The sequence below is a fragment of the Takifugu rubripes genome, chromosome 5 (genome assembly GCF_901000725.2).
Source record: "Takifugu rubripes chromosome 5, fTakRub1.2, whole genome shotgun sequence".
Classification (NCBI taxonomy): domain Eukaryota; kingdom Metazoa; phylum Chordata; class Actinopteri; order Tetraodontiformes; family Tetraodontidae; genus Takifugu; species Takifugu rubripes.
This window is the reverse complement of record NC_042289.1, coordinates 9,709,816-9,735,347: the sequence shown is the minus strand read 5'-3', so window position 1 is coordinate 9,735,347 and position 25,532 is coordinate 9,709,816. Positions and strand designations below refer to the sequence as shown.

Below are 25,532 nucleotides of genomic sequence, written 5' to 3'. Positions count from 1 at the left end.
CATGGAATGCCAGGCTGACCTGTGCAGACAACAGGGTCTCTGCCCCCCTGCAGAGCGTGGCCTTTTGTCCAGCCTCGTAGGCACTGGGGGTCGGGTGGCACCGCTGTAGGGAGAGCATACATCTACCAGGCTCTCCAAGAGAAAAACAATGCAGTTGGTTCTGCTGGTGGGTGCTCGGTACTGATTTAACAGGGTCTTAGTCATAAATGGGGGCCTTATCATCATGGGGGTGTGAGACAAGTCGCAAAAGGGGTGTGCACTGCTGCGGTTGACTCAAGCAGGGAGTAGAACCACATCATCACTAAAAGCATTTTTAGAGGCTCTCACAGATGCACCCAATCCCTGATTTTTGCCATGAAAATCATTTATTTGGAGAGAAATCATTAGGTAACTAACAAGAAAGTGTGACATGATGGATCATATCAAGATTAGCTTGTGCTTCTATTTTTAAAAACTATTCTGAGGACTGCTTTAACAAAAGGAAGGCTTAGCAGATTAACATGCAATGGTAATAACATGAGTTTTCCTTTAGTTCCATTATCATAGTCCCACACCATATGTATCAAAAAGAAAATATTAGACATCCTATCTGAAATTATGTTGATTTGAGTTTGTTTTGTGTGTCTTTCTGATAAACTTCTTCTAGTTACTGTATTTGCTTTTAGAGCTATGCAGCCTTTGCTGGAATGGATACACAATCAACATGTGAGGATGATGGCTGAAAATGTTAATGCCTCTTCATGCACTTGCCATTCATAGTCAAGGCCAGGTGGCTCACACTGCACTGGTTTTACCCCTACAGGATAGAAGGCAACATAACATTTACAACTATTTCTGGGGGGAAAAAAATCCAAGATAGTCCCTCGGAGAAAGCAATGAGCGCCTAATAAGCCAGTGGAGTTATACACCTGTTATCATTATCTGAGGTGCTGTAAATGTTAAGTAGGCGCCCCTGCACCTTGTCACAGACCTTGTCATAACACTGTTGTGTAACAAAGGCGGTGACTCGACTCAGCATGCGGGTGGAGGAACCTGCTTGTGTAGACTGTAGAGGGATTTTCAAACCACCTGAGCATGACAGCGCACAATTACAGTCATGCAGTTGTATTTCTTTGCTGCACCTGTGTAACATAGAAGCTATTGTTGTGGAATAAATGGACTTTACCTGACGAGTGGAGGATGATGAGTGTATCCGGAGGGCTCTGCCTGCTGGCGTGCTTGATTCAAGCGGTAGATTCAACTTCGGGTTTGCGGCCCAATCAGCTCATGGATTTTACATTTCTCTTACCTGCTGGAGGCACAGAGTGTTTTTTCCAACCCACCTTGAGGAACAACGGCATAGAAGTTGAATATCAGGTAAATTAAAAAGGAAAAACCTTTTGGTCGGATAATGTCTAACTAACAAACAAAACAGCCGGACTTTGGAATTGTCCCTAGAGAGATAAGGGAAACTGTAGCTGATTTGAAAGGTAAGAGGTGAGGCAGGACGGTTCAGGCCTCCTGTACATGACCTCTTGACAGCAAAATCAGCAGAAACAAGTCTTTAATGTATAAAAAAGGAAAGGAAATATGATCCTACTTTGTACGACCCAAATCCATGTTAAAAGCAATAACTCAGCAAACCTGGGACTGAAAAGCCTGCTAGCGTGTCAATGATCACTGTGTTGCTTCTTCTTGTTAACTCACCGTTTAAGTATTTCTGCCCCCCTCTGGCAGCTGGAGGTACAGCCCTGAGCTCTGTATTCAGATTTATTTTGAGCTTTTACACTCTGACAGTGTTTCTACACACCTAAGCCTTTCAGTTGTAATCAGGGCGATGATGTATCAGCTTCCTGTTAGAACTAATCCCATTTTTGTCTAACAGGTGATAGCTGGGTCAGGCCTGGATGTGACCTTTACCCTCGTCTCCCCATCTGGGTACAACCTGGCCTCTGATTTCAGACGATCAGAGGGAATGCATATGTGGGCTACTATAAGTATACAGTAACTTCACTTTCACTATGAATATCTCCTCACTACAGCCCTTTTCTCTTGCAGAGTGGATTCCACAGATGAAGGAGATTATCGGCTATGTTTTGAGAACAAGTTCAGTAAAATGTCAGAAAAGATGGTCTTCTTTAAGGTGATTGTTAGCGATGCAGATCGAGGACAGTATGAGTGGGATGAGTGGTTGGAGGAGGCCTTGCCAGACAACCTCCTGGATTATAAACTACAGGAGATCCGGGTGAGGATTGAGAACTCCCCTACATACCTGGAGCATGGACATCAGGAGAGAAGTTGAAAACTCTCCTGACCCCTTTTGCTTTCATTTTTTCCTCCATCTGTAGGAGAGCATGGACTCGGTGTACCTAAATATGGAGAGGAGTCGCCAGGTGCTGTCCGGTCTGCGAGCCTTGGAGGCGAGGGATCGTTATCTTCTAGAAGACAACCTTTGGAGAGTGTCCTTCTGGTCATGCATCAACCTTCTTGTCGTTTTTGCTGTTGGCGTCATTCAGATCGTCACCGTGCGACGTCTCTTCCACTGTCCACAACACGTCCGGACATAGCCGCCGCTACCGGCTCAAGTAATAAAAATCAAACCCAAACTAATGCATTTAGGGAGCAAAGAGGATTTTAGCAGCTGTTCAATTTTACACTTCTGAAAGCTTGATTTATTGCATTTGTATTGTGGGAGCTTTTACATTTCAAGTAGTGAAATGATAAATTCCAACACCTTGAAAGCTGCACTTTCAGTGAAATGCTGTTTCCCCCCCCCATTAGAAACATTAGTACCCGAGTTTCGTCAACCTACTCACACACCAAGTTAACGTCAGAAATCTCCAAGGTAGAGTCATATATCTATATCTCTCTCTATATATATCTATAGATATAGATATAGATCTATCTATCGATATCTATATATATATATTGCAGCTGAACCGATTTTGTGATGAAGCAGCACATAAATACACAGATTTCTGACATATGTTCAGCTAAATCAAAATAGGCAACGTGTATGAATAATAAAAACAATATTCTGATGACAAACTTTACAACATGGCACTTGGACTAATGTTCAACCATTCAGACGACTGGATAGTGGGGTAGTGTGTTAGAAACTCAGTATCTTTACCTCAACATCTCCAATAAAAACATTTAACTCATAATATTTCCTGCCTGGCTTACTGTTAAGCCTCAAAATTTAAAAGGGAAGCATGGTTACTGCCGTTATTTTTCAGAGGCAGCTGAAAATAATCTAGTCATTGTAGTCCCGGTGTAGCCATAGGTTCGAAGTCATTCCCACCGCGCCCTGGGCAAGGTCACCACTGGTTTCGACGGGGAGCTGGGCGCCTGTTCAGGAAGAACCAACCAGCATTAATATGTAACCTTTTCAAATGCACTTTGATAAAAATTACAAACAGGATGCGCTGAAACGGCAAGAGCACTTGCTCTGAGAAAATAAATAAACTTCAAGACATTTCTCTGGAAAACTGATTCAGAAGATTTTCTATAGAGGTCTTAAATATACGCACGACTCTTTTCCCTTAATGGAATATGTTAATCATAAGCAACCCAAGGATTCCTAGACTTCCTCTGTTGGCTTTAATTGTCATAAAGAAGGAACTAAGAGTGAATGACAGCTACCCTATATCAGTAGGAAAAAAAGAGGAAAACACGAGACACAAAGAAACACCAACCACCAGACAGTCCCTTTTATTGTACACACCTTTATTTACTCCATTCTAAATCACTTCATGTTTAATCAAATCAGTTAATTGCTACCGAGGCACTTTATGCTGTCTGCAAAACAAAGAAACAAAGAAACAAACAAAAAAAAGGTTTCTGCAGGTTTCCAGCCACAGGAAGAGGATGAGACAAGATGAAAACAGAGGGAGGGTTTCCCCAACGCACTCTTTTACAGAACAGATGTCATGTACACTCGGGGCTTCTCAAAGACGGGCTGCAGTGACAGCGCAGAGAAACCACACACGCTTTCAGAAAAATCCCCTTGGAATTTAAAACCTGATGTTTCTACTGATGTTAAATAAATAGAATTTGCCCCGTCTGCAAATGTCACAGCAAGCCAGTCCATGAGAAAAATCACAAAGGATGGAAAGGAAAATAATCACACACACTGTATCCAGAGTCTGTAGTTGGGATAGATTTGTTTATTCATTCTAATGGGACTCATTTGGTCTCACATCAATCGTCTCTTTCGGGAACAGATAATTCAAGACAGTTTCTCTAGACAGAGTGTGCTCTGAAGGTACAAACACCACCACCTGCCCACACCTACAGCTGAGGAAAGGCTTCACCCTGCTTTACCAGTTCACCCATAGATGCCAAAAGTTGGCTTTCCAAAATAAACTCTCCCCAGAAAGCAATGACATGATCGCAAAATCCAACCTAAAGTGCCCCCCCCCCCCACCGCAGCATGATGGACAGTTAATCCTTGTGGAAAACCCCAAATAATAGTTTAGGGAATGCTTGGGAGCTGCTGTACAGAGCAAATCATCTCATGACACGACAAAGGTCTGGTTTAAATAATGCTTGAAGAGAAGGAAGAGATCGTACAGCACAAAGCTGCGTCAGGAATAAACGTCTTTCTGATCAACATGATTTTCCATTTGACAAGTGCTCCCCAGTAGAGACAATTATCTCCAGATTTGAATGCATGGAAGAAAAAAAAACCCACAAGACAAAAAGTTGATCCAGTTCCCTGATGTGTAATACAGCGGGCAGGCACCAGAAACATTGCTGTCCTTGACTTTTATGCTCCGACAGGGAAGAAAACCGAGGTATTTTTTGCTCTGGATTACATAAAATCAGCTGATGTTGGAAAAAGCCACCAAACTGTCCAGCCTAGGTCCCAACGTGACCAGACTTGAGGGCATTCAAAAGCCCCAATTTTGTTAATTTAGACACGTTTGTTACCTTAGCTGCTACGAGTTTGTGCATACTGTTTTAGTAATGTCATGAAATATACTGTTCTATGTGGCTGTAATAAGGCTTCATGGTAAGTGCTTGAACTATGACGATCAAGGTGACTGACATCTTTACACTGGGAGATCTGGCTGAAGCGTTTCTATGGCGATCATGTGACCCTTCCCTGTTTTCTCCTGCTTTCATTTTTTTCTCCCTTGATTTCATTTTTTTAAAGCTACACTTATGGTCGTGGAACGCGCCACCCAAAAAGAACAAAAATAAGGGGTGGGGAAATTTTAAATCGACATCACCAAATCCTAAAAGTGAGTACAAGATGTTTTGTTTTCAGTATGAAATCTAGTTAGAAAATAAAAACCCAGCAACACATGAACAACAGGATAAATGTTTTTTTTTAACAGAGCTTTGGGGTCTGGGTCAGTCTAAAAGGGTAGAGGCACAGGAGGGGAAGACCAGCCCTATTATATTAGGGTTATTTTAAGAATTGTCTGGGAACCCTGATAAAGGAGTTACTAATTAAAATGAACCCACAGGGACAAATCATTTAAATGCATCCTATGGACTTTCATTCTGCATGATACACCCAACCTGTAGTTAATTGTACTATTCAAGTGAATATGAGCTTTCTCTTGATCACTTGCAGTAATAAAGACAATAATAGCAGCTTAAAAACACATAATTGCGGCTATACAATGTGCATTTTACATGGTTATCAGTTGGCCTCTCCCCTCGAGCCCCTGCCCCAGCCTTCACTGTGCAGCTTAAGAGAAACGCACACACTTAAGTGGGCTTGGCTACAGGTTTAGTCTAGCAGGGAAGGCTCAGCGGGGCGGATAATGGTGGGCCGGTGAGAAGGTGCACCAGGAGGTCTCCGGCTGCAATGTGGAGAAAAGGTAGAGAACAAGGAGTGAGAAGAAAGACAGTACAGAAACCAAAAGAACCCAGTAGGGAGAAAATAGAGGACAATAATTAAATAAGAAAAGATAAAAGGAAACAAATAGGTAAAACAAAACCATGAAGATCACTGATGAGAAATTACGCCTGTGTCTATTGAAAAAGGGCGATGCAGCAAAAACATAACCACAGAAAAATGAATATAGACGATGATAAAAGCATACCTTGGTACACCAGGGGGGACACGAGCTGGTCGAGATGGGATCAGTGGGGGCGCACTGAAGGGATCCTGGCTGCTGTTAAAGGCATTGATGGGTGGCCCGGGTCGAGATGGGATCGGGGGTGCACCAAAGGCGGGCGAGGGGTTCAGAGGAGTTCCAAAGGAAGGAGAAGGATTCATAGGAGGTCCCGGTGTTGAGCCACGAACAGCAGGCGGACGGTTCGGGGGTGGGGCTGTTGTGGGGTGTGGCCTGCGCTGGGGAGTTGGGCTGCAAGGAAAACATGATCAAAATGAAACTGGCCACCAATACGGGCCTCAACTAGTGCTCCTCCCATACCTGGTTTCTGGAATCCAGGAATTATTTACAGGTGGTGGTACTGGCAGAGAGATGGTATTGGCACTGATGTCACCAATAATGTGCAGTGCCTCCTTGAGTGCATGATACATGCGTAACATTTCGTCCCGCCGCTGGGCCTGGTCAGCACTCTCCTCCATCAGGCTGTTCTGATCACCAGATGAGTAGAGATAGGCGGGTAGCTCGGAGTGGATGAAATCCTTAACCTACAATGAAGATTATTAGGGACACAATTGGAGGCGACATCACACAAATAAATGAATAAAGCTCAAAAGAAAAGGACAAACGCTCCTCAGCGCAAACGTATGCCCGACTAAAAAATTTGCTTGATTCAAATGGCCTCCTTTCTCTATGAAGAAAATACAGTGCACAACAGGTGGGCTCACATTGTTGATCATAAGGTGCATGATGGTCTTGGGCATGAGGTCCCTTATGGATTTGTTTATAATGCCGGTGTAAGAATCCACCAGGTTGCGGATGGTTTCCACCTGCCGCTCCAGCTGAGGGTCCATGGAGAACGTGTCTGCAGGGACATCTTCATTGTCGACCTAACAGAGACAATGTAGAAATGCAACTTAAGCTTAAGCGACTTATTCCCAGAGGGGACAACGGGAGCATTTGTTCATTTCATACCTGGTCCTTCTCTGGATAAACGCCAGCCCGAAGGAACGATGCTTTCCAGCTGTCCACATCTTCCTGAGAATCACAGGCCAACTCTATTTGACGGAGGTCTTTATAAACGTTCCTGAACACGTCAACAAAACACAAACCGATTTGGTCAAACTCACTCAATGCATGTGGCTCAAAACATCGATGCTTAAAAATAAGCAATAGATTTAACCATGAACTCAACCCTGACCTCTGCTCTGTGTTGAAGATGGCAAAGATGTGCTTTGTGGACATAAATCCCTTCTCCACATCTCTAATCTTCAGGTTATCCAGGGGCAACATGTACTTCTTTTCTTTCTCCTAATGTGGTACAGAGAGGAAAAGTATGGATAAAAAGATCCCACAGCAATATAAGACTTACTTCGCAAAATAAGCAATTATATACACTATGTATTGGAGATGGCGCAAACATGATATCTGGCATTTTCTGTGCGGATTGAGATCACAAACACGCTGGTAGGGTGGAGAACTATGTGATGACTTTTGGAGATAGAAGAGAGATTTAACAGGAGGAGCATGTAAGATGGGGCAGGGGTGCCAGCTTTGTGTGTTGAGCAAAAACATCTGGTCTCATTTATGTTAGCATTAACTCGGACCACGGCATAAGCCAGCAGTTACAACATCAAGTATTCCCTGTCCCTGCCCCCACCACACACACGCATACAAAGCCTTGCACTTTATTGAATGTGGAAAAAGGCAAACAAAGATAAAGACCCTGAGCCTTAACAAGCTAATAAATGCAGGCAAATCATACTAAAATCAGATGTGGCTAAATGCCTATATGCAAAAACACACTTGTGATAGTCTGACAAATCCCCCCCACCCCCTAGAGAAAAACACCCCTCGGCCCCCGTAGCAGACTATGATTTCCTGCAAATTCCAAAGTCGGTCCGCGGCTGGAACATTTCAGCCTGCCGCCACGTCACCTTGACTCAACCATCCGCCGTCGCTCTTTTCACTTTGATTTCCCTCCATGTTAAAGGTAACTGCTGTTAAATGTATTAATTCCTGTTGCTGCTTAGAAACAGTCCCTTCATTGTAAATGTAAACGATCAGCTCTCCAAGATGATTTTACTTAAATGTGGATACAACTAAAGTCTTAGGATGAACATCAAATGGAGAGTAAAGGGCTTAGAACATGATTCATAAATAAGTGTTCTAAATGCAATGGCTAATCAATAACACTATGATTCCTGATAATTAATGTTCAATAAATCAGAAAAAACAAGATTTGATTTTGCTGAAACTTGACATGAAACAAGAATGTGCGTACAGTTCAGTTGGGAAGGACGATAATTTGACTGCATTTAAATTCATTTATCAAATGTTTCAGAACACAATATTATGAGAGAAAGCACATTTAATATAAATTTGATTTAATATTCTTTAAAAATGTTTTCAAATACACAGCTTGTTCCATAACTGAAATTGTTGTGTGGTAATCTTTTCTCTCCGTGTCCTCTGTCCTACTGTCCTAGGGTAGTGACCTGCAGTTATCATGACCTGATGGTCCTTCCTCCCACCAGAGTCCTCTTCACTCCCCGTCCTGCCTGCCCAGTGTTCAGACTACCTGTTCATCAGACTAAAGCTGAACAGTAGTCTGCACATTGGTTAAGCTGGGTTGGGACACACACGCCTACAACCATTGAATTTATTGGGGTATTTTCATGGGACGCCATCTTCAGGGAGTCCTGTGGGGTGATTTCAGCTAATGTGTAAAGTTGGGAATGAACAACCCCTGTCTTACCTCCTCATCTTTGTACCAGGACAGGGACTCTGCAGTCAGGACAAACCAGTACTCCTTTGACCCTCCCTTCATGATGCTGATGTTGATCGTTAGCCAGCCCTTCCTAATCACCTGCAACGTAAGAAGGAAATATAGGAGGTCTAAAAGGCTGATTAGGAACAGAAAGGAGGCGGATGGATGGAGGGACAAGCCCTTTGCTTTACATTCTTTTGACACGTGACCCATCTTGTACCATTAGGACTGCAATGTAAAACATTTTAATAAAACCTTACCTTCTTACCTGGTAGACGACTGTAATTTTAGTCGTTATTGTTAATATGATGTTAACCCTTTTTTGTCTGCAGCGTCATTGTTAGTGAGAAAAGACAGCACATTACATAGTAACAGCTAAAGTGTGAAAGATAGAGCGGCAAGTACCTACAGCTGAAAATATAGAATAAAGCCCTCATTCGGAAACGTAACTTTTATATCAATAAACAGGACAAAATAACAATAACAACTGGAACTAAAAGTCATGCTAGACAGGTTACATACACTTACAATGAGCATGATATCTTGGCCACCCAGGGACTAACAAAGGTGCTTAGAAAAGTCCAAATGACCACTTTTTCACAAATTTAATTACCGGTAAGTTATTTGGGTGAATACCGAGACTTTTTTACCAAAATGTTTGCGGGTGAGTCAAATTTATCTAAATGAACTTTTTAAACTGGGCCAAGAAAGATCAGTTAAAGATCACCATGAAAGCAAATCAGGCTGTAAGATTATTACTTGTAAATATGGAAACACCACCTTTACCTTTTAGTCTATTACACTTGTGTTCCATCAGTGAAAATTTTATTCTGAAATGAGGGCTGCCAGGATACACAGATATCATCTTTAGACAATGTAAACTATCAAGCATGACTGTGTATGTACAATTAAATCAGGATAAGCCGGATTAAATTAAGAGGGGTTGAGAGGTGGCAAAGAGAATGTTAAAATCAGATCGTGTTACATGTGAAAGTGACGGCATTGAAACTGCATACATTAATTCTAATTGGTTAATTAGGCAGAGGGCAGAATGTACATCCAGAGAGGGAGGAAATGATCACAGAGGCTGTGTCGAGAAAATCACTGGTGGAAAATGGCAACGTTATGGAAGAGCTCTGTTGCACTCATTTTTTTCTTTTGACACAAAAAGCCTTTCAAGGTCAATTGTACAGGATGCTCTTGTGTGAGGTGGAAGCGTCACATCTATCTGATCTCTCTCTTCCACTCCCCGTCAATTAATAAAAAAGAGAGAAATTAGTTGTTTTGTTTTTTTAAATTAGTATTAGTTCAAAGACGCTAACACATAGAAACATATCACATAAGAGCTAAAATGGTGCTATTGCTTTGTCAAAAACTGGTCACCTATATTAAACGTACCCATACATTTTGTAAGAGCATTAAAATTAAGATTGTAAAATGCCATTAAATTTGCCATTAAATATGCTAGAAATAGGTTTTAATTAGACAAAGTGAAATTGAAAAGGCAGATGTGCTTTCAGTAAAAAAAAAAAAAAAATCTATTTTTCCAAATACAATGAATTTATTGTAACATGGGTTAAAAAATTAACGGTTCCCCATCCCCCCTCATTGTGTTGCCACTGACATTTAGTACAGTTGTAATCAGACAAACATCGGAGTCACCATGCATAAGGTAGCAGCAGGAGTAGAAACCATTAGACATTCAAACTGATGCCATCCACAGATGATGCCAATTCCATTTCTCTGGTCTCAATAATATATGTGGAGAAAGGGCAAAATGTTAGTAGCAGATGTGCACAATTAGATGTAATTACTGTCAAATTTAATTTAATTTATAGAGGAAATCCCTGCACAATGCTGTTTAGACAGTTACTAATTACTGGTAACTGAATGCAATGGTCTGGAGTAACAATTGCCATTGAAGTAACGTGTCTGAGGTCTCTACCTTCTCCTCATAGACTTCTCCTAGTCCTCCAAGCTGCAGAGAGGTACAACAACCTGTTACCATGAACCAGTCATTGTCGTTATCTTATTACAGTTTGTCTTCTCCGCCCTGTGCACATTGGCTGACCTGTGCCTGTTGGCCTCAGTTCTTCAGCATGGCTTACCCTTGCTGCCCCTGGCAGGGTGTGGATTAAATCTGTTGGGTACTTACCAGAATCTCACCCTGCAGTAAATGGAAGTGGTGGGAAAGTAAAGCAAATGGGAGTGTACAATGTGAGCAAAAAGGAAGGAGAGAGCAGGCAAGTAAGGATGACGATCAGGCAGTGGAAAGGACAGAAGAAGAATGAAAGAGGAGATAAAGAATGGGAGAGAGGGTGGAATTATAGGGTAAGAGATTGAAATAATGATGAGGCAGGCAAAGAATAGAGAAGGGGAGAGGGAGAGAGACAGCAATAGAGTTATAGTACATGCAATTAGAATTACTTCAAGAATAACACAATTTGGTCATATCAAATTTGTTGCTCAGCTGAAAGCATGGTCCATGCAACATTTTCAGCTTCAATACAAAAGGTGTTTGTGTGTTAATAGCAAGGTATCAAAACACCTGCGTGAATTTTGCAATAAATTTTTTGTGCTCTAAAACATGATCCCAACACTACATGCAAAAAGCAACTGTTAATAGCCATGGAAACAAATGCTTGTTTCAGATAGAAGAGAAGCAGTGTCGTCTATGGCCTGGCTTTAAACTACCTTTTCTGAAAGTGCCATAGCTTAAACCAAGCAGGCCTCTTATGGGTGCTTCAGGAAACCGATGTTATAAAAACAGAATGCACTTCAACAAATGTGACCGTAGTGCTAAAGCAAACAAACCAGCCATTAAAGGAAGAGCTTAATGTAAAATTAACTCCATGTTTGTAGCCAAACATTACTTTACGCTTTTAAATTAGAAAAAAAAAAAAAACCCAAAGGAAAATAAGATAACTTTTCCTTCTTATTGGTCTAAATTTCCTATCATGCTAGTTGTTAACAATAGAACAAATTCAGCGATAAAAAACACCGTAGTGAGGAAAATGCCACCTGGTCTTCCAGTTTACCGTAATACAATTGTATTAGATTTGGTATTGGAAAATCAGGCATAATGCACCTTTCTATCAATTTAATCATGAATTCCAACAACTTGATCAGTTTCTATTACCGGTATGTGTAAAGTACTTTCTTGGAATTAGAATTATAGAAGGGACTATGTAAAACTAGGAGTTGGCATGAGCTACAAAATTAAATGAAACAAACATACCTGGTTGGGTATGGCCCGTTTCTTGTTTACAGCAGTGCTCCTCTGCTGGGCACTGCCATCACACAAAGACAGAAACAGCAATTAATATGGGAAAAAAATGATATGAAAGTATTTAACTCCACTTAATAGTCTATAGAGACTAATAATAAATTGCTTTCATTTGTGAGATTTGAGGGAGACGCTGTCAATTCTTGCAGATACTGTAAATACCTCCCTAAAATCTTCATTTAGCCCACCTGTTGCTGCTGTGCCCTGGAGGGCTACCATCATCCAGCCTTCTGTAGTCAAGACTGAAAGTGATGTCACGAGAACCATTAAACAGCCCTCCAACATATTACAGATGTTCATATTCCCATGCAGAGGCGGAGCAGAATCCCCACGCATGCACACACTAAAAACTTGCTTTGTTATTTGGTAAATGGCAATAGCCACACAAAAGAGGGCTCCACTCAACTGCACGCTACTGGCACGGCTACTCTAGAGATTACTTGAATAAAGACACGATAGCTAAACCAGAACAAAACAAAGGCGTGAAGCACCACTACAATACCTGCAAAACACAAACTGACTTTATCCGTAGCACAGCTGCATGCAGGGAAGGGTGAGGATCTAATGTGGCCTTTAGCACAGCAGCATCCACTCCCCTCACAGGGAACATATGTTCTAATGAGGCAGAATCACTACCTGGCATGCCACATCACACTGATGCACAGCAGCTTACAACCTGTGGCAAATTACTATTCAAGTCCTACTTTGATTCAGTTACAATGGAATGTTGCAGATTGTGGGAACTTTCTGAAAAAGGGCAACTTAGTTTCACATGTATTACTGTTGATGAGGCAGAGTTCTTTTGGGACAATAACTAATCAGTCCACGTACAATGTGTAATTATTCAAAATCACGGTGCCTTCACTGAGGTGTAAGCTGAAATAACAGTGCTGGAGGGAGGACGCTACATACTTAGCAAAGCCAATGAAATCTTCATGATTGGTGTTGATGTAGGACAGTTCAATGTCAATCAGCAAAAGAACCTGAAACAAAATATGGGAAATCGTGAAAGGAATGAAAAGGTCTGATTAAATCACACTTGCAGAATCAACACTTACTGGCTGGAAATGTAAAACAAGTGAACAATATGAGGTAGGCTATATGGATTTGAACTGGATATCCCTTACAATTTTTCATAATAAATAGTTGATATTCATTTGTCATAGGAGCTATGGCTCACAAAATGAACGAAGAACAATTAGTAATAAAATAAACTTGTCTATCTTCATCCGGGGCCGGGTTGTGGAGGCAGCAGCTTAAGCATACTGTAGATGCCCAGACTTTCCTCACCCTGGAGACTTCCTCCAGCTCTTTCCTGGAGAATTCTGACGCGCTCCTTGGCTAGCCGAGAGACATAGCCTAGCTGGCCAAGAGGCATCCAAAACAGGTGCCTGAGCCACCTCAGGTGACTCTTCCCAATGCAAAGCTGTAGCGGCTCGACTCCGAGTTCCTCCCAAGTAAATGAGCATCTCACCCTATCTTTAAGTGAGCGCCCAACCATTTTCCTTTTGTTCACTACCCAAACTTCATGAACATCGGTGAGAGTGGGAGCGTAGACTGACGGGTAATTCGAGAGTGTCGCCTTTCCGCTCAGCTCTGACTTCACCATAACGTTCTGGTACATGCATAGCTACAGAGACTGCACCGATCTACCCGTCAACCCCACGCTCCATCTTTATACCAGCAAGTCCTACACCAACCCAGAGAGGGCAAGCCACCCTTTTCCAGTCAAGAACCATGGCCATTTATGAACGGCTTTTTACATAAAATGGCCAATAGTTATTCTACAACACAAACTGTATTGTAATGATTATCATGAATGACTGTTCTAACACGTCACCTGGTCCTTGGTCTTCCCCTCTCTTTCTCTCACGTGGGTGGTGACAATCCTCTCAGTCTCTTCTCTGAGTCTGGGGTAGGAACCGAGCTAAAAGGCAAAACAAATCAAACTGTAGTAATTAATGGAGAAACAAATGTGCAAACACATGAGCTTGAGTTTAGTATGACTTACCACTAAGTATCAGACAGAAACAGGAGAGTGAAGTGAAAATAAGTACAGAACAAAGAAAAAGGGAGAGATTGTCAAGTGACATTTCCGTGTCACACGTTTAAACACCTACAAACTGGCACGCAGAAGAGAGACACAGATGTGCAGACTTAAATGGAATGGCAATGTGTTTCTACAAGTTAATGAGGATCAGCCAGGGATTACTTGGTTAAGAAGAATCTGCTAATTTAGGATGTTAATTAGTGTAATATTTAATTGAAAGATGTATGAGAAGAGAAACATTGTTTTACTTTGTGGAGTCATCCCTACCTGATAGTGGACTTTTGCTAAGTACTGATATTCTAAAGAAGCTTAGGAAAGAAAAATGTTGGGGTAAAATGCAGGGAAAGAGTGAGTGGCTTACTATGCACCCCACTCCACAAGATGGCAGCAGAAAGCAGTTGCTATGGAAACATTCTACTAACGCTGTCTCTGCATCCCCAGGCTATTAAAATCACCTCCCACTGACATCACTCCTTTTTTTTCTAGGTCGTCAGCTAAACGAATGCCACTATTCTGTGTGGGTCAGAAGGAGGAGCTCAGTCAGGTTGATCTCAGCCCACTCTCAGACCAGATTAGGAATTCGTTGCAAATTGGAGGTTGGGAAAAGTTTTTATAGCTGATGCTGAGATCAAAAAACACATGGGAGCTCGCAAGTAACCATGTTCTGAATTCCTGATGTTACTAAAACATCAATGAATATTGTGGATGATGCGAACATTTTCCAAATGGAGTCGAGGTGGGACACAACAGGTTCGAGGCAGTAAGCATGGAGGGCAATGATGGGGCTGAATTTATTGAGGTGAGTGTGTGACAGAGTGACACTGACAGTACAAAGAAAAGGATTTCCTTTTCTTTTCATGCCATCTTTTTTTTTTTTTTAAAGTATGTCCCTGGTTACCTTAACGCCACATTTCATGACGAGCGTGGTGAGCTCGGACACCACAAGGTCCACACATTTGAGGCTGGGCTCTTTGAGTTTGAGGATCTGCTTTTTGACAATCGCCTCAAACGCCAGGTCAGGGGTGAAAAGCCCCGTTCTGAAAGGCCAGGGGGTCAGATTGTATTCACGTGGTGGGTAGAGGGGAGCAGGTAGATATTAAGGGCAGAGGAACAAGAGGACAGCCAGGAAAAAAAGAGAAAAGGAAAAGAAAGTCTTTCTTCAGTTAGTGGGTTGTCGTCAACAGATCATTTAAGCAACAAAGAAGGACAAGTCACAGGTTTTTCACATCCTCTTCTTTAAGCAGCTGTTCTGAAACTGGGTGAAAATGCACAGAGACAGACAGCCAAACACACAAAAAGTGAGAGATACAAAGAGAGGACTGCAAGTGTTTACAATTCAAGGCCAAAATTCTGACTTGAGTCGTCCTCGTGTTTTTTAAGAGTTATGTTATCTGAGGTGTGAGACCTGTAGCTTGTCCAAGAAACATCAGAGATGCATGGAAAGGTTGAGTTCCCATAACATCTACACCAACACATCACCTGTTAAATCACTCCACAACACCACAGCAATGCCTGCACAAGGGCCTGAGTAGGACATCAGGCAAGCTGGACAGAACATTTTTGGAAGAACTGATCTGATTAGCAGTAATGTGTAGATATTGAAGGAAGTTATTCAACTAATGTTCTGTATCAGAATACCCTTTGCCACACCCAAAACTGCCCCTGCCCCATCTCTCTGTTGGGTCAGGAGACACCTGCAGTACCTTGCTGGTGCACTGCCTGACTGTGTTGATGAGCTCCTGAATGACCAGATCGACACATTTGAGACAGGGAGTTTTCAGCTTAACGACCTGCTTTTTCACGATGACCTCAAACGCCATGTCTGGAGTAAACAGCCCCGTTCTGAGAATCCACGGAGAGACACAGACACAATGACACACAGATGGACCAGTTAAAACATGTGAACAAAAAAAATGTGTTAAAGAAAAAAAACAACTAAAAACAAAACCTTGATGATTAGATATACACAAAGACAAATGAACAGTTTTTGGGCAGTCAAAAAAAAACAAAAAAGACATACAGGTGGGGGAAAATGAAACAAAGGCGTGTCGTAAAATGAGATTTAACAGGACAGGTAGCAGTGTGACACATATTAAAACATTAGGTAACTATATTGGAGAAACCTTTGATAAGACAGGGGTTTTGGAGCAAACCGGAGCGTTAAACCGAACAGAAGAATCCCACATAAAAACAAAGCCCAGATAATGAAAAAAAGATTGCATTTTTAGCCTGTGGCTGCAAGACACAATTACAAAAATTAAATTGGGGTGCAATAGCGGCATCTCAATTCATAATGCAGGTTGATATTACATGAAAACCAGAAGACAAATTTCAAATTATTTGTGTGTGGAGGCTTCCTTTGTCTGTGTTCGTTCCACTTGCCTGATACCATGGACATTCTTAATTGCATGACTGATTTCTCGCCTCAACTCCTTCTCATCAAACACAATCTAGGAAAGAGGGACGAGATAAAAGAAACAATGATTTAATAAATCTAATGACATGTCAGCCTTTCCAACGGTTGCCATTTTTACTTAAGATAAGAGGTTGAAAGATTCTCGAAGTAGCTCTGTATTCACATTTTTGTTTGGACAAACTGACGTGGCAGCATTCTTCGTTAAAAAGGCACGACATGTAACATTCATTAAGACACCTCATGACACATTTTCCACACAGAGCAGTGTTTATGCCTCTATTAGATTTAACTTCTCTTGTGACACATCTCTAACCCAGAAAATGTTAGAATTATGTTCCATCAGCCTTAAAATTTCATTCTCGCCAACTGCCAAGTCAGAAGGAAAAATACCAAAAACTGTAGATTTAAGGAAAACAAGCTCAGAAAGACAGAACTTGAAGACCTGGTTTCCACTCCTTGACTACACACTAACCTTAAACAGTTCAAGGGGAAAGCGTTCATGGAAGATACGGTTGATCCTGGCACCACCCAACAGCTCATTTGTGTCCACTTGGTCCCCAGAACCCTCAATGCACTTCTCAAAGTCCACACCAAACTGTTGGACCATCCTGATAATGACCAAGCAAAATAATTACAGCTCCACTCAACAGTAGTAAATAAAACTATTTAGTAAGCAATTGAAAGTGATCAGTGTTAATGTAACCTCTAATATATATATATATATATATATATACCTCAAATATATGATGGCAACTTATTTTATTTCTATATTTCTCTTTCCTTAGTCCTAACTATGAGATTTCAACAACCTATGCATCGCTATACACCTAAAAGAAATCACAAAGTGGGGTGATCCTTGGAAGCCATTATTTCTAAACATGATCAACAGTAAAAGCATGAAGCACTTGTAGACAACAACAAGCAGTTACACTCACTGCAACAAGGCCTTGGTTTTGCGTGTTGGGTCATCTGGTCGAAAGTTCTTGTATTCCTCCACTTCCTTCTCTAATGACAACAGCTGACTCTGTAGTTTACTGCGCAGACCCGGCAGGGTGTCCCTAATGTGGTTGGTTAGTTGCTACAGGAAAACAGATGCAGTACAGAATAAATAGAATCATAGGGTTATAGGAATTCAAATCCGGAAAACAAAAAACAGAACAGAACCTGGTTAAGTGTCTTTTGTAGATGCGGCGTTCCCATACGCTCTGCTATATGTCTGTAAGCAGGATGGGAAAGGAAGAACTTCCTCTCTGCAGCCAGAGCCGCACGAATGTCCTTCTTCCCATCAATATCTTTCTGGCTGCGGTTCACTACGCCAATGTAGCCTGCGCACAAAAAGGGTCATACTGGATGCCCATAAACACTTAATTTGTAATTCTATATAATCCTCACCTCTGCGTAGAGGCAGCAACTTGTTTTCCAGGATTTCCTTTGCATCAGTGCCTTCGTCCATCAGGTCCAGTTTTGTTATCACACCAATGGTGCGCACACCTACGCAAGAGTAACTAAATGAGCTCAAACTGATTCGGTACCTCCTAATACAACTACAGTGGGACCTCTACTTACGAAATTAACTGGTTCCGGAAGTTGTTTCGTAACCTGAAAATTACTTAAGTAGAGACGCGTTTTCCATGTAAATGCCCTAATCCGTTCCAAGCCCCCAAAAATTTGGACATAGTTTTTTTTATAAATATCATAAAAATGCATTAAAACATGTAACAAATACATGTTACAATTAGATTACCGCACAATAAATGTAGGAATTCAGTGCAAGGCTTCTCCAGGAACAAAATGTACTTTATTACAGGCTAATCTTACATTAGCCGTCATTACTAGCAACGAACGTTAACACTTGTGGTAACACCGCCATCTAATGGAGAAACATACCAACACCCAAAATATATCCCGAAGATGACGAAGAAGACGCTGGGATACACACAAACTTGTAGATATTGACGTCCCTCCTAGCCAATGGGATTACAGGAAGATGCGATAGCCAATGGCAGAGCAGCTACAAGCATGTTTGCGTTCACTAAACTCCGCGAGCTGCGAGTAGCAGCGGTAGCGTATTTTTGCCTTTCGTATCCTGAAATTTCTTTCGTAACAAGAGGAAATATTTTCCCGTTGAGACGTTTCGTAACCTGAAAATTTTGCATGTAGAGACGTTCGTAAGTAGAGGTCCCACTGTAGTCCTTTTACTGTAATGATCAGGTGTGCTCATCTTTACCCTGCGGGTCCACTTCCTTGGCCATCTTGAGAGCGTCAGAGTTGGCCAGGTCAGTGTTAGCTGGAGTGACAGCCAGGATCAAACAGCTCTCCTTGGTGATGAACTGCAACAGCATGTCTCTAATTTGGTTTTCGATATCTATGGGCTGGTCTCCGACAGGGACCTTGGTCATTCCCGGGAGGTCAATCAGGGTCAAGTTCAGCACTGAGTCACACAGACACAAGTAGCAAATAGTACAAATGTATAAAATAATAAGAAAATCTGTTAAGGACTGATAATAACATTGTCTGGTTGTGTATACAAAATGCCAATGTACAATAGTAAAGTATACAAGAGAAAAGTAAAGAAAGTCTATTACCATTTGGGGAGTAGACCCTCAGATTAATTGGGATGGGAGAGATGCCTTTGTTGGAGCCTGTTATCCTGTCAGTCTCTGCCTCAATTTCTGCCCGTACTTCTTCGAAGTCCACAAACTTCTTTCCTTTGCAGTGTAAGAACTCTGCATATTCTACAAACAAAAGAAACGCAAAGAAAAGCCTGAGACATGGTGAAGATATGGTGCAAATGAAATCAAAGAGATGATTGGCAGCACATCAGAAAGTCAGCATAGCTTGAAAGACTGGGGATGAGCATATAGCTGTGCAGAGGACTGTGGACTCTCACCTGCATTACTGTTGACCAGCTGCAAAATGAGAGGTCTACGGGTAACGATGCCTGATCCTCGTGGAAGGAAGTCCCTGATTATCACAGAGAAAAAGGGGAAGACATTAACCACAACATGCATGCATTGTGTAAAGACTAAAGAATAACAAAATAAGGAATTCAGCCCACAAGTTGCTCTGTGTGACCTCGAATTAATTAGGAAGTATTGTAATTTCACACCACCTAAGTGTGTAATAGACACATTAAATGTGTCCTTCATCATTAGATGAATTCATTACAATTCAGTTTCATGCACATGACAGACCAAGTCCGTAAGGAAAAACCTCCCTATGTCATGTTGAGGACACCATTGCAACATTTATGGGAATTTGCTCTTTACAACTGAATCGCTTACACTTATTTTCATAAGTATGTTTTGATGCAGGTTTTTAAAAACTGGGAAAAATATTCACACCATTGGCACAATCCAGAACGAAGCCTTTGTCTTGGTATTCATTTGAAATCTTTTACTATTTTTCTAGACACAGCAGACACGACAATTAAGTCCTTTGCTAAGTTACATATTTAGCTGGTTTGTAAGTAATTTACTTGTGTATTTTGTAATTGCCCAAAAATAGTAAACATAGCAACTAGCATGTAATCATCATCCAAATCATCGTAGTATCAAGTATGCAACTTGCTTATCTATTATACTTTTGCACAACACAAAGGTTCATGTCTCAATCTAGCATTGCAGATGTCAAGTCTAACATGACGTGACAACATTTTAGTTAAGATTGACATTATTATAGCATTATTATAGCTGCTTTCTTCATCATAGAAGACTGCAATAAGATGGAATACAATGGCCAGTTCCAGAGTGATTTACAGCACACTAATAATGTCTCTCTCATGTCATTATCCTTTTGTTTGTTAAAGTTTTGTGTAGGAATTTTAACCTACATGGCAGTTTTGATCCCTCTTACAAGCCTCCACCCATTTTTCTTGCTTTCCTTCCCAATTCTGAAAGTGTCTCACATCTGGTGCTAATTACCACTCACAGTCCATGAACATCCATGTTCCTCCTCTAATACTGCAGGAATGAATGGGCCTAGGGATTCAATCCAAAGTTTGTTCTGAACATTTCTAACTTAAATAAGTTAAAAGGAGGAATGATAACACTTCAAACTGCCTGCTCTCCACAGACTACAGTGGAATGATGAAACAGTGAGGAACATTCTGGTAGTCCCTTACATCAGCAGAAAATAATGGGTTTGGGGTTCAGCACTGGTGCTGTGCCATGCACATGTGGAGCAGACAGGCATTTGTCCTCGTCCTGGACAGTACAAAACATTAGACTACAAAGTCAAACATGTGAGCTGGTTAAAACAGTTAATACAGGAACACATTTTCATACCGACACCTAATTAGATATTCATCTGATCATCTGATCTATTTACAAAAGAATTTATTTTCTGCATATGTAAACTTCCATTTTTTTCACTTTCTCATAATAGCATGAAAAAAACCAATCTAGACCTATTAGATCAGTATAAAAATAGTGGAATATTGTTACAATTAGCAAACGTCACAAAATAGCAAAGTGGAAAAGCAGTTCATGTCAAAGCCTCCCTTTATTACCAGTGAAATTAAGAATGTTGGTTCAATCAGAAACATATCGAGCCTCTTTTTATATGTGATGCAACACAGGATAAAGAGTAATATTCTTTCTTTGGTTGATGTTTCTGATTCTCTATCAATCTAAATAAACACTTTTTTTTTTTAAAAAAACCTCTTCCTGGTATGACACTGTGCACGTGTAAAATTAAACCACTCAATCTTCTTAGACATAATTGGATAAAAGGCAGTAGAATAGTGAAAAGAAGCAAGAGTCCAGGACTGCATTATTCATGTGCTGTAAATGATAGACGAAGCTGAGCAGATTGTGTAGCGCGTCATCCATAATGGATGACTAAGCAAAGAGCATCAGGCTGTGAGTTGCCTTGCCTCTATCACAAGAGAAAGGAAATGAGAGTAGGCCAGTGAGTGAGTGGGAGAGGCAACCCCTTCCCCTTGCTTGCCTGCACCTAAAGCCTGTCATTAATAATCTGCCACAGCAAAAATCTTTAAATATACAGGTCACCGATTCTCCATTTGCCTCCATCTTTCAGGAGCCTTGCTGAGCTCTTTCTGAAACATGAACAACAGCGTGTGAGGTCCCTGTGTTCTCTCTCGAGAGGATTTTGTGGACTGAAATGTGTTATTGGTTTGTTGGGACTTCCTACGAGTCTCTGGAGTGGCTACAAACATGTAATAATGGCTACCCACATTCTACCACCACAGTCTGCCACTGGGCAAGAGACAGCAGTGACAAAGCTTGCACTGGACAGCAGGGGTAGAATTAGCAATGGGAATCATGCTGCCAGTGGTAAAAGGCATTCAGAATGTTACTTCAGTGACATTCCATTTATGTGTGGTGACCACTGAACCACTGAATCCACTGTGGATCATGGTGAGTGATACATATGAGAACCCCAGTCCTAGTCCAGAGGCTTTTCTGAGAGCAACAAATTATTGTATGGTGTAGTATGAAACCTTTTACCTCTTATGCGTGCTTTTGCACAGGCCACAGACCCAATGCAAATGTGTTGGAGACCAACATGCACCTGCCCAGAAATTCAATTACACTCTGCTACAGTGGAAACAGCATTATTAAGTATACATTCCCTTCTTTGAGATAGAGATCATCACATTTTATGAAGCTTCTTAATCAATTACAATGCCAATGCAACTGTAGTGCATTTATTGTATGTAGTATAATTAATATTAAACCAAAATAGGCAACACCAAAGGCTCTGGGGCGGGGTCAACAGAAGTAGGTTGGGAGAGGGTCAAAGGAAAAGATTGCCCAAGGTGTCGTACGATTCGGAAACCACAATCAAGTCAAATCCAACAAAAAAGCTTCACAGATGAACACCGTGTGCAGAAGGTCCATGTAGAACTCAAGTGAACGCATTTGAGCACAGAAATATTTGAACTTCAGCTTTCTTAGGAACACTTGGTAGATATCTGATCACAACCTCCTCCCACAACAGCTTGCAAAGACAGATATGATATCTCCAGAAATGCTGGCAAAATGAGACCAGGATAGACATCCATGTCATTTTTACTGTGAGCTACTTATAGCATCGCCAAAAATGTATTAGAAAAATGATTTAAGAATTATGTAACTATAGTTCACCTTTAGTGTATAAATATTCAGCTCCAATTTTTAATAAATATTCTCTTTAATAAAGTAGCCTTTCAGAAAAACGAGGCTATATATTGTGTTTGTGTGACCGGGGGTCCCGTGAAAGCCTCAGACAGTTGCTGCTAATTTTGTATTTTTACTGAAAAAGTAGTATCTGTTAGAAAAATGTAAAATGTTATCTTAACTGCTTGTCAGGTAAATTGTACAAAATATTCCAATGCGGCACTCCTCAAATAAAGAAGTCCCAGAATAATCCAGTTAAATATCCAAAGTAATTTTAAAATAGCTTTCCCTCCTAATAAAACAGCTCAGTCACGATACTGTTTTCAATACGTATGTCCAAAAAAATCCACCTAATGCTGTATAAACAGTATCTGAGGGATTTTCTATAGGATGTATTATTCACATACGATGGCAGCCTAAATTATTGGCAGATTTATTTAGCAGTTCCATTTCATGCCAAATGTGCTCCTGAAATTGAACTGAAAGCATTCAGATTCTTCCTGATAACAAATTAGAATTCTAGCTGTGTATATGGCCCCATCATTTTTAAAGAATTACAGCTGCCAGACTTTACGGTACAAATCGCACAGGACTGAAATCAGCAAAGCCATATTTTCAGAACACTGGTTACAAATAAGACACAACATGTCCAGTAATTGACTGATAAACAAATGGCACATTTACAAGGGGTGGTAAAGATTGCTCCACCCTGAATGTGGAAATACGGGCTGGATTTTATTTCCTTTCTAGACAGTATGATAATTAACCTTTTCAATTTATTTATGGTGTACTAGAACACCATACAAACCAAGCATAACGATGGCCATGACGGTCAAATGTGGCAGACACCCTCAGATCTTAGAACAATTGACTCTACTTTTAAATACACTTTTGGGAAACAGACAACTGAAAAAAGGTGATTTGAGTAAATATATAGTATCAGCTGAAACAAGTTCTTCGATCAACAATGAGTCACCTTCACCATGCCTGTTGCCATAGTGATATGAGCGCCACCCATAACGTTTGATTACAAAGATTTGACCTTCTACATAACAGACTGACTTTTAATATTCAACCTTGCAAACCTTTTTAACAGAGTCAATTACAGAGACGGTAAACACGGAGGACTTACTCTCAAATATGATGGCTAGAATTTACAAGTATGTTTGCATACGCATCGACAGTCAAGTGTATGTTAATCCTGCCTACAAGCAGAGCCTTCGAGTACAAGGCCCTCAGACATATATTCAACTAGGTCACCATGAAATCTTGCACTCCAGCTCATTTTTGTCAAGTTCGCTCTCAGTGCAACTGCAAAGTCTCTCTCGTCTCAGTGAATGGCACTTGCAATCTAAATGAAGCGTGTAATCTTTCTTAAGAGCGCTCATATTATGCATTATGTTTACATCCAAAGCCATGACTGAATGCCATCATTGTAACTGATGCACTCTTCTCCTCTGTTTGGCTGGCCTACTTTTGTGTGTGTAATAATGTAATGGCTATGTGGGTTGGATTACACACACGATGTTTCTCAATGGGGTGGAAACCGGTCAAACATGCTCTTTTAGGAAAACTTGTTTTACGTCTTTATCTGCAGGGTGATCTTACTGGCTTCTGATGTGGGAAAGAACAACAGGACAAGCCCGTTGCAGTACAACGTCACCATACAGTAGAAAATGGAGAGATTTTAGACTGGTTTCCTTTTTCTTAGATTGTAACTTTTTTTTGTAAAACTAGCAACAAAACAGAAAGGCGACAAAGAGTATGCTGTGGTGTGTGGCTGTTTGGATTGAGAAAGTGTACTGTGACACGTCTTTATGTTTAATTTAAGCACCTGATAAAGCGAACAGCTGTGATCTACAATCCATAGTGAAAGTCTTGGTACAGTTTGGGCGTGGCATAGATCATAAACAGCAACATTATCAATATCAATATCAATACTGAAAACAAAATAGCACCTGGGAAATAACAATTTTACAAAGTACACTTTCAAAAAGGTTGATTTAATATAAACTACAGCTGTCAGATTTTATGTGTACTTAAATGGAAAAAAAGGAACTTATGGCAAACCCTAACTTACATTTAAAATACATTTAAAACCAAGTTTGACGACTTCCTTAAAACAGACTTCCTTGTAACACCCAGCGCCTGGTTCAACCATTAAACCATATTCTACGTAAAGGGTGTATCTCTAAAGTTGTTCTACTTGTATGCGTGCCGGGTTACGACAATTACGTATTTTGATGTCGCTGTGGCGTACTAGAGGAGTTACCAACGATCCCGCAGGTCAAATCCAACTATACAGTATTGATAGTAAATTCCACGAATGCCAGGTGATTGTAAATTAATGAACTTAATAACTTACCTGCCGACAAAATTTTCCAATACCGAGCTTTTGCCAGCACTCTGGCCACCGACAACAGCGATCTGAGGAAGGTCTAAATTGCAACTCTGTCCAATTGAGCTGAAAGCGTCCTGAAGTTTGTTGATCAGGGGAATCAGGTCTTCCATGCCCCGGTTCCCCATGGTTTCGTTCCCTAGAAGAGCTCCTTTAACTAAACGGTGACCACCAAAATTCTAGCCGCGACAATATTAGTGGTGTTAGCTTAGCATCAAGCTTCTATCTCTGATGGTCTTGCCCAAACTGCCTCGCCACTTCAACAGTTCTTCACCTTATACTTTTACGTGTTTACTACCTGCCTAACTTACGCCAATATCCTGCCTTGATCTTTACGATATAATAAATGATAGCCCAGTCAATCGGAAGGACGGAAAACTCGCAAAACAAAACTTCCTCTGCACAAACACCATCCGGTCTGGGCAGACGACATCCTATCG

At 41.0% G+C, this 25,532-nt stretch overlaps 2 protein-coding genes and 1 non-coding gene across 6 annotated transcripts; 2 read left to right on the top strand and 1 right to left on the bottom strand.

Annotated features, from left to right (window-relative positions):
* Positions 1–1,035: 1,035 nt before the first annotated feature.
* On the top strand, positions 1,036–3,463 carry tmed1a (transmembrane p24 trafficking protein 1a). The gene is made up of 4 exons (XM_003964738.3): positions 1,036–1,356; positions 1,865–1,962; positions 2,038–2,224; positions 2,328–3,463. Exons 1-4 carry the CDS (start codon positions 1,180–1,182, stop codon positions 2,544–2,546), a joined length of 681 nt encoding a protein of 226 aa, XP_003964787.3. The 5' UTR covers positions 1,036–1,179; the 3' UTR covers positions 2,547–3,463.
* On the bottom strand, positions 2,627–25,532 carry dnm2a (dynamin 2a). Of its 4 annotated transcripts, none has more exons than XM_029836546.1 (21): positions 25,060–25,532; positions 19,463–19,536; positions 19,158–19,307; positions 18,800–19,003; positions 17,965–18,063; positions 17,737–17,897; positions 17,508–17,650; positions 17,045–17,180; positions 16,539–16,606; positions 15,860–15,998; positions 13,947–14,033; positions 13,019–13,089; positions 12,059–12,110; positions 10,766–10,798; positions 8,809–8,919; positions 7,252–7,361; positions 7,026–7,137; positions 6,779–6,940; positions 6,375–6,598; positions 6,042–6,305; positions 2,627–3,330 (listed from the first exon to the last, which is right to left on the bottom strand). In XM_029836546.1, exons 1-21 carry the CDS (start codon positions 25,218–25,220, stop codon positions 3,300–3,302), a joined length of 2,592 nt encoding a protein of 863 aa, XP_029692406.1. In that variant the 5' UTR covers positions 25,221–25,532; the 3' UTR covers positions 2,627–3,299. The 4 variants fall into 4 exon arrangements, with proteins under 4 accessions (XP_029692406.1, XP_003964759.1, XP_029692405.1 ...); XM_003964710.3 differs by lacking the exons at positions 2,627–3,330; positions 10,766–10,798 and adding exons at positions 3,688–5,798; positions 10,976–10,987; XM_029836545.1 differs by lacking the exon at positions 2,627–3,330 and adding an exon at positions 3,688–5,798.
* Positions 8,599–8,697, top strand: mir199-3 (microRNA mir-199-3). Its single transcript, NR_105309.1, has one exon. It is a non-coding gene; the product is annotated as a microRNA mir-199-3 (primary transcript).

Bases quoted from the DNA above. Each gene is read 5' to 3' on its own strand.
- tmed1a (XM_003964738.3), top strand. From the start codon at position 1,180: ATGATGAGTGTATCCGGAGGGCTCTGCCTGCTGGCGTGCTTGATTCAA. The intron at 1,357-1,864 runs GTAAATTAAAAA...TTTGTCTAACAG, and splicing joins GCATAGAAGTTGAATATCAG to GTGATAGCTGGGTCAGGCCT. The intron at 2,225-2,327 runs GTGAGGATTGAG...CTCCATCTGTAG, and splicing joins ATAAACTACAGGAGATCCGG to GAGAGCATGGACTCGGTGTA.
- dnm2a (XM_029836545.1), bottom strand. From the start codon at position 25,220: ATGGGGAACCGGGGCATGGAAGACCTGATTCCCCTGATCAACAAACTT. The intron at 12,111-13,018 runs GTATGTAGCGTC...GTGTGATGGCAG, and splicing joins GATTTCATTGGCTTTGCTAA to TGCCCAGCAGAGGAGCACTG. The intron at 8,920-10,765 runs GTAGAGACCTCA...CTTACGTTGCAG, and splicing joins GAGAAGTCTATGAGGAGAAG to GTGATTAGGAAGGGCTGGCT.